At 38.1% G+C, this 11015-nt stretch overlaps 3 protein-coding genes across 5 annotated transcripts; 1 reads left to right on the top strand and 2 right to left on the bottom strand.

Moving 5' to 3' along the window:
* Window positions 1-452: 452 nt before the first annotated feature.
* On the bottom strand, window positions 453-4113 carry nfu1 (NFU1 iron-sulfur cluster scaffold homolog (S. cerevisiae)). The gene is made up of 8 exons (XM_071482543.1): window positions 3961-4113; window positions 2932-3032; window positions 2694-2829; window positions 2044-2110; window positions 1832-1949; window positions 1678-1741; window positions 1406-1580; window positions 453-859 (listed from the first exon to the last, which is right to left on the bottom strand). The coding sequence occupies exons 1-8, from the start codon at window positions 4017-4019 to the stop codon at window positions 821-823; spliced, it is 759 nt and encodes a 252-aa protein (XP_071338644.1). The 5' UTR covers window positions 4020-4113; the 3' UTR covers window positions 453-820.
* Window positions 4077-6670, top strand: cunh9orf78 (chromosome unknown C9orf78 homolog). Its single transcript, XM_071482542.1, has 9 exons — window positions 4077-4252; window positions 4434-4493; window positions 4589-4640; window positions 4735-4805; window positions 4947-5024; window positions 5364-5561; window positions 5692-5828; window positions 5924-6028; window positions 6280-6670. Exons 1-9 carry the CDS (start codon window positions 4176-4178, stop codon window positions 6375-6377), a joined length of 876 nt encoding a protein of 291 aa, XP_071338643.1. The 5' UTR covers window positions 4077-4175; the 3' UTR covers window positions 6378-6670.
* A 155-nt stretch (window positions 6671-6825) lies between these two features.
* On the bottom strand, window positions 6826-10770 carry med22 (mediator complex subunit 22). 3 transcript variants are annotated; one of them, XM_071482546.1, is made up of 5 exons: window positions 10480-10770; window positions 10088-10256; window positions 9901-9981; window positions 8957-9165; window positions 6826-7500 (listed from the first exon to the last, which is right to left on the bottom strand). In XM_071482546.1, exons 2-5 carry the CDS (start codon window positions 10208-10210, stop codon window positions 7314-7316), a joined length of 600 nt encoding a protein of 199 aa, XP_071338647.1. In that variant the 5' UTR covers window positions 10211-10256; window positions 10480-10770; the 3' UTR covers window positions 6826-7313. The 3 variants fall into 3 exon arrangements, with proteins under 3 accessions (XP_071338647.1, XP_071338646.1, XP_071338648.1); XM_071482545.1 differs by having other exon boundaries at window positions 6826-7506; window positions 10480-10760; XM_071482547.1 differs by lacking the exon at window positions 6826-7500 and having other exon boundaries at window positions 7877-9165; window positions 10480-10742.
* Between the last annotated feature and the right edge of the window lie 245 nt (window positions 10771-11015).

The following is an 11015-nucleotide window of genomic DNA, read 5'->3' as shown; positions in this document are numbered from 1 at the left end:
CAATTAATATATTTAGATTCAAACTTTTTGTGTTTATTCTAAAGGGGGAAAACAATGATCTGCACATGCCTTAAAAACGTGTGTATAACGAGAGAATGAAAACTCATTTTCACATCATTAACCCCCAAAACTCCCAGAAATATTGAGTACATGAACTTAGATCCCTCTCAGTGGTAGTTAAAGCCCTATTTTAGTAATATCTCCAAAAGTGTTAACTAAGTATTTAATTTGTAAGGACAGCCTACAAGTAACAGCAAAATTCCCATACAGAAAATGGTGAAATTCTTCTTGATTAAAACAACAGTTGATAAATACAGTGATTCTGACTGTGATGTCTAGCAACTGTAATAATGCATGTTTGCACTGGAAGAACCTTGTAAAAAAGCATGATTCTGCAATATTAATGAACTAGACAAAAGAGGAAAGAAAACATGAGACAGAGATACACACAGTTATAAGATATTTCAGTAAACTTTATTTACAAACATACAGCACTGTATATATATATTTTAAACCTAATGGCTGTTTTGAGTTGTGACAGAGAAAATGTGTAACAATGTGAAATAATAAGCTGAATTTATTTCAGGTCTACAGTCATCAGTGTCTATGGCTGTGCTTGTCTGTCCTATATTAGTAAAATACTGTCATTGTACATAAAACAGCTATGAAAATCAATAATAACATCTGGGTGAATGTTGACTGATGATGATGTCTGCCAAGCTAAACAGATTATCTTATTTTTTTGGAGCTATGGCCTGCATTAGAACAGGTGACCGGGGGAGAGAGGAATGTGTAAATGTGGTTCTGGTTTCAGTGGAGTTCAAACTTGAGCATCCCTCTCCTCTTCCTCATCCTTCACCTGTGGATAAAAACATACATTTTAGTTTAGTTAACATTTTCAAATAGCAGTTTTTTTTTTCCTTTCCTGAGGTTATTTTGTTCATTGTATTTAGTAGAATTTGGCTGCTCTATAATATCTTTGTGTCTTAATTGTGGCTGAGGAATGTGAGTACTGAAAAGGCATCTGCCAACAACATGTGTTCAATCATTAAAAAGGAATTTAAAGACACATCACTTCAATTGCTAAACAAAATTACTAGACAAAACATGTTTCTAAAGTCTTTTTTACACTCCAACAGGAAACTGGTAATGGCAACAGGTTTATGCAATAAAGTTGTTCAGAATGATAAACTAAAACTGCTGCAGTATGATCACTTTTAATGTTTTTAAAAAGATATATAGTTATATCAATTACTGTTCCCCACTACTAGAACTAAATTTCACTCAGCAGGTATTCACAAAATCATCAGTGAGTAGTAAGAAATAATACGAAATAAAATGTGTCTATGTGTGTAACTAAATTTAGCAGCAAGTTTACAGCCTATGCTCTGGCAGGAGAACAAACCTGCTCCACCGACTCAACTTCGGGGACGTAAAACTGCAGCATATTTTGGATTCCATTCTTCAAAGTAACAATGGAACTGGGACAACTAGTGCAGGAGCCCTGCAGCTTCAGTTTAACGATGCCATCCTCAAACCCCCGATACAGAACATCACCTCCATCCTCCTGCACTGTTGGCCTGGAGAACGAGAACGTCAAAATGTGTGAGAAAAGAACAGAAAGCCACAGTGAGAGGGAATAGGCCCTGATATCAGTGCATCTTCACAAGCAGCTACCTTATTCGAGTATCCAGCAGCTCTTTGATCATAGCAACTACTTCATCATCATCATCTGATGGTGCTGAAAAGAGAAATGGGAGATTTCTCAGCATTCACAAAAAACCTTCACTGTCCTGTTTCAAAGTTTTGCCCTGATGGTTGAATTCTTTACCTGTATCTATATTAGGTTTGCCGTCCTCATTGATAATAGGAAGTCCAGAGGTGAAAAAGTCCATAATGGCAGCAAATACATCAGGTTTGATTACTCTCCATTCCATATTTGCATCAGCCTAAGTGTAGAGAAAAAAGAAAACAAATTATTCCAAGCAATGGCATTAGAAAGTGCTACACAATGAGGTTCATATAAACTGAAGCTGGTTTTACCTTTGTTATAGTGATAAAATCGTTACCCAGGAAGACACTCTTGACTCCATCAATCCTAAACAGCTGTCTGAAAACAATACAGGACATTACTTAGGTTTTATTACATTTGAAAAGTTAATGTTACACTGAATATGCTTTTTTTTTTTTTTTCATTATTAATGGATATTGTGCTTACATTTGAAAGATCAGCCATGTCTTATTCATATATAATTTACTTAACAAAGGTTTTAGTAATAAAGTGATGTCATTGTTTAGAATCAGTTACCAGTATTCCTATTTACAGCTGTTATAAATGAATGACCCAAAGCTGAATTACACACAATTATGAGTCAGAGAGGAGAAAAAGGACAACATGAGAACATGCTGGGATGCACACAGAAAACTGTTTCAGTATTTCACACAAATTAAAACTTTTATTTTTTTACAAGTTTTTTTGGAAGTAAACATTGCTCTGATTCTTAGGCTACTGGCACAGCAAGCATAGCTAATAATAATAATAATAATAATGGTTGCATTCCATTTCGGTGTGAAACGGGAACATAGCCACCATCAACATCATCATCTAAACCTGTGCTTTTTCTGCCAGGCCATATCAAAATGCCTACTCTAAAAACCTCACTTTTAAACCTTACATTTAGAAAGTCATATACCTGGCTAAGGGTGAGCAGTATGCATCACGAGGGCCGGCAAAATTCATAGTTCCCGCTTCAAGAACTGTACGACCTGGCAGAAACTTTAGGCTGTTTGGATTTGGTGTGTCCTGCGTCTGCACAAACATGGTCCTTCCTTTTAACAGACAAAACACGAAGAACAAGAGTGTTATATCAGTCATGATATTGTGTTTTCTCCAAATCAAGAAAGCCAAAAAGATGCTGCAGAAATACAAACCAGGAACAAGCCATTGGGGGTTTTGTGGCCATATGTTCGAGACTTTGGTGTTGTGTGAAGGCCAGTGTAATCTGGCACTCTGATATCCACAGCAAGCAACCCTGAGACAGCACATAAAAAAGAGATTACCCATAGAGGCCTGTTTTGTTTTCTCCCTCCCACTAAGGATGTGGCAATAATAGATTCAAAATAAAGGATGTGAAGGATTGTGTAAAACTAATCTATCAAAAATTTTAATGAAATAATGCAAATTTTTTACATAGGTGAAGTAGCCCTACAATTACTGGTGCAGCATACACTATACTCTATAGTCAGTGTTTGTCTTATTGTGGCCAAGGAGAATGCACAACTCACATCTGTATATAAATTCATAATACAGTTTAACTTTTCTTTTATAGTAACTTTATCTTGCAAAATATAAAATTTAACGATTCTTGGAATTAAAACACATTTAGATATACAGAATATAACATAAATGAACACACAAAACATAAGTATAATGCAAGACAGGGAAACATTTTTGACACAACAAAACATTATGACTATGGCCATAGTCACAGTGCTTTCTTGACAAGCCACATCTTAATAAATTATGATAAATTCGGTATACAAAAAACACAAAATATCGCATAACCATCTATCTCCTTTATAATGGCAAACCTGAACCATCACTGGTAAAGCTCCATTTAGATATGCACACATTTAATGATCACTGAATATCCTTCAAAATAAAGTTAAGTTCAGTCATAAGAAATTTCAGGAATTCGACAAAGCTGTTAAGGTGCTATTTTGCTATATCAGTTATAGCTAGGTAACTATGTAAAGAAGCGTTAAAACACGAAAACAAACGCTATCATCTGATAAGTATTAATGTCTGCGTCACTCTCTGATTTAGCTAGCTAGTTAGCCGCTAATAGTTAACGTGAGCCGGACTGTGGTTCTTAAGAGGCCAGTGCATTAATACAAACTTTTCAAAAAAGCAAAATTAGACGACCTCGCAGCCTGAAAACTGCGAACAGGTAAACTTACGGACGTGTAAGTCTCGCTGAAATACTCAACAACCTGCCGACCTGTCTGTAAGTCGCCATGTTTGTTATGGTTATCTAAAAGGAACGGAAGTGATGTTCGACCTTGAGGAAGTGACGGACTGTTATTGTGCGCTTGTTTAAGTGTTCCCTCACTCTTCCAACTGTCTGCTGCAGAAATTTCGCGAAAGCTAAGAAATAACATCGATTCGCATTAAAATGCCCTGTGGGAAAAATTTTAGAAGGAGACGGGACTCGTCAGATGTAGAGGAGGAGGAGACAACTGAAGAAGTCAGGTAATGTCCTTTATTTTAGTGAACCAAAATACCAGCTAAAGTAACGTTATGCTAACGTGATCAACGGCACCGTGCATTTAAGTTAAAAAAACGATAATTACATGTTTTCGACTTCAGTTGTATTTTTAAGACGGTACATGCCCAATTTGATTTAATGTATATGTATGTCTTGGTCATACAGATCAAAAGTAGAGGAAGCTAAAGAGCTTCAGAGCTTGCGGAAACGACAGAGCGGGGTCAGGTAACGTGAATGTAAAGTTATGTTACTTGTCACGCTGTTTGTCTTAGATAAAGTCTCTGAAGTGAAATTAGTATTCATTGCTCTCTTTTGTTTAGTGTGACCGCCCTGCTGGTCGGAGAGAAACTGCCACCAGAGGCTGAAATTGATGTGAGTTATTTGTACTTTCATTTATGGTAATTAACGAGGACACGTGTTTAAGTGGCTTTTGGTTCAGTGTTATTAAAATAAACATTTCTCACAGAATGACCCATTTAAACTAAAGACTGGAGGGGTTGTGGACATGAAGAAAGTCAAAGACAGGAACAGGGACATGTAAGTAAATCTGTGACTGCTTTAATGATGTTAATGCAGTGTATTTAACACATTGTACTATTGTGTCATTACATCATGGAAAATGAGTGTCATCACATATGACGCTGATCTGACCCAAGAGGACCTTTGTTCCACATGCAGGACAGAAGATGAGACAGACCTCAACCTGGGCACCTCTTTCTCCGCTGAAACTAACAGAAGAGACGAGGATGCTGACATGTACGTATGCCTCTTCCAATTGTGACATACTCTGACATTCAAAATGTGAGTCTGGACACACAGTGGTCAGACAATAGTTTGGTGATCAGATTTATCACAATCCAAAACCTCAAACAAGGACATATTTCTTGATTTGTTTGCATGAGTATATCTACATGTTCAATAGTAATATTCAGTACCTGCTTTATCTAATTGTGAAGTGCCAGCTTGGTTGTTTTCATTTTAGTTGAAAGGATTATTTAATTTTTTTCTGTAATTATTGTAGCACATTGAATCCCATTAGGATTCAATTATGAATACTCACACAGCTGCTTCAAAGAAATGTGTCTCATCTCACAGGATGAAATACATTGAGACAGAGCTGAAAAAGAAGAAGGGCTTGGTGGAGGCAGAGGAACAGAAAGTTAAAGTGAAGAATGCAGAGGACCATCTGTATGAGCTGCCTGAGAACATCCGAGTCAACTCTGCCAAGAAGACCGAGGAGATGTTATCCAATCAGATGCTCAGTGGAATCCCTGAAGTCGATCTTGGCATTGAGTGCGTATAGAAAATTTTCAAAATGATCCTATAGATGTAACTTACAAGAGAAAGACATTCTCCATGGAGAAGTGGTAGTGAGTAGCAGCCAGAGAGGATATAACTTGGTTTCTGTGATTTCTTTTACTAGTGCAAAGATAAAGAACATTATACAGACAGAAGACGCAAAAGCCAAGCTTCTGGCAGAACAGAGGAACAAGAAGAAAGACCATGGCACATCATTTGTGCCAACCAACATCGCTGTCAACTACGTCCAACACAACCGCTGTGAGTTTTGCCAATCTGTAAACGCTGGTATTTAAATAGAGAGAGAGGTAATGAGAGGTGAAAGGTTGGCTGATTATGCTTATTTATTCTCTCAGTCTATCATGAGGATGTGAATGCACCACAGAGGCATCACAGACACAGAGAGGAGCCCAAGGCGAGACCGCTGCGTGTGGGAGACACAGAGAAACCAGGTCCAGAAAGTAAGAGACTGCACTCGACCACACCCACTCACGCATTGTTCTATGTAGTGTAGTCGTTTTACTGTAGACTGTAGAATAATGCTGTTATCACTGTATTAGTCACAGGAGCACTAGTTGATAAACATTGTGTGTTTTTATGAACTGTCTGGAATAATGTACCAAACCTGGAAACCTATTTATACAAATAATATAATACTCAATTGTCATTGATTTGAAACCTGAAATCTGACTTATTTCTTTTTAATCCACAGCATCATCCCCGCCTAACTACCGCAAACGTCCAAACAACGAAAAGGCCACAGATGACTACCACTATGAGAAATTCAAAAAGATGAATCGACGATATTGAGGAGCTGCATGTTTCTTTTTTTTCCTTTTTTTTTAAGAATTACTCAACATGATTGAGATCATTTGTAGACTGGTTTCCCAAAGCAACTTTAAGAGAGAACTCCCAATGACACCATTGTATTTTGTAAATATTGTATATAGCTCTGTGTCATTATCCTCAGGCAGTACATCTACTTTGTAATGTGTTCTGTTAAAGGATAATTCATCTTGTGGAAATCATGTATGCTCATATTGTTTAGGATTTTCTGATAGTCAAGAAATCAGTCAAATAAGATTAAAATGTTTTAGGAAATACAGGAAGGATGTGAGAATTATCGAACTGAGTGGTATTCCTGTTCTGAATTGTTTAGTGTTTTTTTTTTTGTCTACTTTGAAGTCTCAACTTTTAAGTTGGAGAATTGTGTTTGTAAGGCTTTCAAAACTATTTTGATTAAAAAGATAAAACCAACAACATTTAACTTGTTCTTTAATTTGATCAATGCATGGTGGAGTACAAAAGCTGAAACAAAATATTCCAAAAGCAAACTTTTATAAAATAAATGTAGGAACATACACTCATTTTCAATAAGCCAAGTCAAAAATGTGAATGTAAAAAAGTATATCTGTATTTCAGTGCTGCAAAGGTACACTAAAATTAATTGTTTGCATTAAAAAAAAATTATTTCAGTAGTGTATACAGTATATAGTGTATGCAAGTTTTTCAGGTTTTTCTTGTTCAGTACAGTTTCTTAATTTCACTATTTTCCAGCAGTATCTGTTAATACAAACAAAAACAACTTCAATAACAAAGTTTTAGTCCAGATTGAAGGCCAGAACACGAAACAGTAGTGAACCTAATCAGACACTAGTTCATAATGTGTAATGGAAACTAAATCATCCAAACTACTGTTGTCCAAACTGAGCACAAGTGTATTCCAGTCAGTGTCCAATATCCTCCTCATGGTTTCTCTATAGAGGCAGTCCCGTGCCCATTGAGGTGGTGTTGGGGGTTTGTCTCCTGTGAGGGAGGTCCGTCCACGTCCTCTCTGTCGCCCTGGGTAGAACTGCAGCTGCTGCCTGGGGAGACCCAACTGTCTCGCTGCCGGAAGGCCTCGCACAGTGGCAGATCAGAGCTGTTCCACTGACTGTAGCTTTGCAGAGCAGAAACCAGTAGGAGGCAAAGAGTCAACGCAGCACAGAAAGAGAGGAGCAGACAAGAGCAGGAGATCAGAACAAGCACATTCATACACGTAGAGAAGCACATGAAGGCACACATACGACAGAAGCATGGAGATTATGCAGAAGCAATGGAAACAATTACCCCATAAAACGGCTGTCTGTTTAGAGGTATGACTCGAGGTGAACTGTTGATTTTAAGTTCAGCAAAAGGGTGGGATTAGTTGCTCATGGAGGAGAAAGCAGAGCAAGTGCAGCGAGGAAGGAAGGCCCACACCCAGCATGCTCCAAACAGGACTGAGAGACACTTCGTCATACTTTCTCATAGAAAACAAGACAAACTACTACAGTGTTTTGCCTCTACTTTATTTCTTAATTATTGTGGGTCTATTGGAACAGCCGGCACAAACTGGTACACATGTACAACCACACCATGTGTGACTGACAACTGCTTGCATCATTACAGCTTATGGTCTCAGGACGGAATCAGTAAAATAAAATTTCTCCTGATTGCTTTTACAGAAAACATCTACTTGAGAAAGTCTTCGTAGCTTCAGATTTGACCTATTCTACAGTCTATAACAAACATCCATCCACAGTCCATCCTTACAATGTAGCATATAGGGCATCACCATTATATTTATGGTTTAAATATTACATATAAATACTCTTATATGAATGATTTTTTATTTTTTATAAAATCTGTACTGATATAGTTTTAGTTCCTTTAATGTCATTCTAGTCAAGGTTTGTTCCCTTTCCCTACAAAGCTTTGTGTTACTTCAACTTACAATATTTAGTTATTAATGAACTAAGAGGCCTCATTATTTACATTCCACTAAAGCATGTCTCTCTCCCATGTACCAGACAATTTATGTTAAAACCTCTCTGAAGCATATTGGATGCTGCAGACCTGAAAACTGATAAGTCTTATTACTCTTTAGAAATACACCCAGCAGTAAATCCACACACTGGTTTTTGTTCAGAAAAATCTTCTGGCTGCAAAACTGCATGAGCAACAAATGCCCAAAAATACATACTGAACTGTTGTAGTTCAAGAGCTCGATACATTTACGATATAGCCCTTTAATGCTGAAGTCTTCTCCACTTTGACCAATCATGACAGGCGTAATAAAGCAGTAAAAAAAAAGTCAAGGCACTTGCTAATCAGTAGCCATGTAAGGTCACTTAGTGAGATGAATTCCATCACAGTGACCCTCAGCAATGATTCGTGTTGATGAATGGTACCGTTTGGATATGACAATGAGATAAATCCAACACAAAAGGTGTCAGGTGTAGATGTTGGTGGAACTAAACCCTTCCCTGGGTTCAGCAGTGAATGATAAAAGGTGAGACAGTACATGGTGCTGGGCATGGGACAGCAGAGAGGTGGTGGTATGGGGACAAGTATGAGCCTACTTGTACCTGGAGGAGTAATATTCTTCCTCTAGCTCATACAGGTCGATGGCGATCTCATCACGGAGCGAGGTGAGCTTCTTGTCACACTCCTCCTGTAGCGTGCGGAGCTGCTGATTCTGGAGGCTGATGGCGTCATTCACAGAGGGAAAGTCGTTCAGAATCAAAAACTGCTTCAGATCAGACACCAGCTTCATCAGAGACTCGCCGGCACGCACCTGATACAACAACACAGAATAAGGAAAACAGTATTAAAAAAAATTTTAAATACTAACAAACTGTCAGCTACAAACGGAAAGAGTATAGAAAAAGTCCCATTTACAATCTCTTAAACCTCAATGTTCAACCGCTGAGCGAGTAAGTACAAGTTCACGCTGTGCATCCAAACTTTGCTCAGGTTCAACTAATTTTATCTTCAATTCTGGTGGGGATCCAAAGTTTAAAAAGACGTCAAAAATGTTTCAATTTGATAAAACAGTCCAGCCAGCCATAACAAACGTGATCTCTTAGGCGTGGATATTCCAATCAGTGTAAAAGTCATATATCTTGAATAAAGAGTTGGTGCAAGGGGACAGGGGAAAAGGGGAAAAGAGGAAAAGTCACCTTAGTTAAGACCTTCATTAAAAGCAACTTAAATCAACTTAAAACAAACAAAAAAAGAAAACAAAACAGCAGACATCAATGGAGACATGGGGAAAGGTTGTCGTCATGGCATATTATATGCTTACTTCTAAACAAATTTACTTGGATGACTTAATGTATGCCTTCACTTTTAATATAGTTTAACATAATATGAAATGTCACTCAAAGTGGCCAGACATCTAGAAACAGACCCCCAACTGTCCCTGAGTAAAAAAATAAAAATAAATAAATACAGATTCAGGTTAATCCTGCATAATTCAAAAAGAAAACATTCAACATGCTCTTGATGACTGTGCTCTGTTGGTACTTACAATGTTTGCTGCTCTGACATGCATTTCATAGTGGTCCTGCTCTGCTTGAGTGGCTCGGGCAACCTGAGTCTCATCCTCTATCTGGAGAAAGTAAAAACGGTGGAGCATAAGGGCCGTGATAAAACACAGACAACGAGAGGTAAATAATAACCGTGACAAGAGATAAGAGGACAGTGTATATGTGTACCTTTGCTGTTTTGATAATTTCTGTGAAGTTGTCCAAGATGGACCTGATGTCATCCTTCAGCCTCTTGTTGTAGTTCTGCAGCAGAGACTCTTTGCTCTGAGGGAGCACTCTCTGATTAGCCATCGTGCTACCTGTCCACGTCAAGCTGACAACGCGGAATCACGTTCAGCTGACGAGGTTTGTAATGAGAGTACAAATAACAATTAAAAACACAGTCACTACAAAACGCAAACATCATTCAAGAGCGAAGACCTAGCTAGCATGAAAAGGCGGGTGCTTTCAGGACAGCGTCGGGCGAGATGAACGGGCACCTAGCATGGTTTTCATGTCCGTATTCCTGCATTAATATGTTCTTAATGCAGATTTTGTAATAGTTATCAATAACTTCTTACCGCATACTTGGCGAACAATGTCGTTGGTGAATAAAACGAGGACCACTGTGTTTGTTACTCTTCTTCTTGATGTTTAATGGCGGCTGACATCTGGTGTATTCCTGTAATACCGCCCTCTAGCGGCTCCCTTACTGATTTAACACTGAACAAGCGGGTCCCTTTCAAGAAGAAACAACTTTTGGGGAATACCATTTTATGTTTTCATGCAAAAATCACGATGAACGACGTTTTTCATTTTAAAGCGCGGTTTTAAGGAGTGCATTCAAGTATTATCGACAAACTTACGGCCCGGAACCTCTCAGCGAAAGGTGCATGACCCTCCTCTCAGCGGGCGTTGATTGCATGAACATACAAGCAGCACTTACATGTTGTGGCTGTTAGAGGTGAATGCAGGTGAAAACTAAATCTAGTATGCTGGCTGTCGGGTAAACGTACTGGAGTAAAAAGTTCAATGAAATGTAGTGTATCAGAAATTACTATAACATAAAAGTGCAAGTGCCTCAAAACTGTGTTAAGGTACAGTATTTGAATAAATA

This window comes from Trachinotus anak, unplaced genomic scaffold, assembly GCF_046630095.1.
Source record: "Trachinotus anak isolate AG129_WGS33_773 ecotype Australia unplaced genomic scaffold, CSIRO_AGI_Tana_v1 ptg000008l, whole genome shotgun sequence".
NCBI classification, from domain to species: Eukaryota; Metazoa; Chordata; class Actinopteri; order Carangiformes; family Carangidae; genus Trachinotus; species Trachinotus anak.
Note: the sequence above shows the minus strand (reverse complement) of the source record. Positions and strands in the feature narration are given on the sequence as shown.

Excerpts from the sequence above, each read along its gene's own strand:
- nfu1 (XM_071482543.1), bottom strand. The coding sequence starts at position 4,019 with ATGGCGACTTACAGACAGGTCGGCAGGTTGTTGAGTATTTCAGCGAGA. Across the intron at positions 3,033-3,960 it reads TCAGCGAGACTTACACGTCC|GGTTGCTTGCTGTGGATATC; the intron begins GTAAGTTTACCT and ends GTGCTGTCTCAG. Across the intron at positions 1,950-2,043 it reads ATTTTATCACTATAACAAAG|GCTGATGCAAATATGGAATG; the intron begins GTAAAACCAGCT and ends CTCTACACTTAG.
- cunh9orf78 (XM_071482542.1), top strand. The coding sequence starts at position 4,176 with ATGCCCTGTGGGAAAAATTTTAGAAGGAGACGGGACTCGTCAGATGTA. Across the intron at positions 4,641-4,734 it reads CACCAGAGGCTGAAATTGAT|AATGACCCATTTAAACTAAA; the intron begins GTGAGTTATTTG and ends CATTTCTCACAG. Across the intron at positions 5,562-5,691 it reads GAAGTCGATCTTGGCATTGA|TGCAAAGATAAAGAACATTA; the intron begins GTGCGTATAGAA and ends TTCTTTTACTAG.
- med22 (XM_071482545.1), bottom strand. The coding sequence starts at position 10,210 with ATGGCTAATCAGAGAGTGCTCCCTCAGAGCAAAGAGTCTCTGCTGCAG. Across the intron at positions 9,166-9,900 it reads ATGTCAGAGCAGCAAACATT|GTGCGTGCCGGCGAGTCTCT; the intron begins GTAAGTACCAAC and ends TTGTTGTATCAG. Across the intron at positions 7,507-8,956 it reads GAAGAATATTACTCCTCCAG|CTACAGTCAGTGGAACAGCT; the intron begins GTACAAGTAGGC and ends TGCTCTGCAAAG.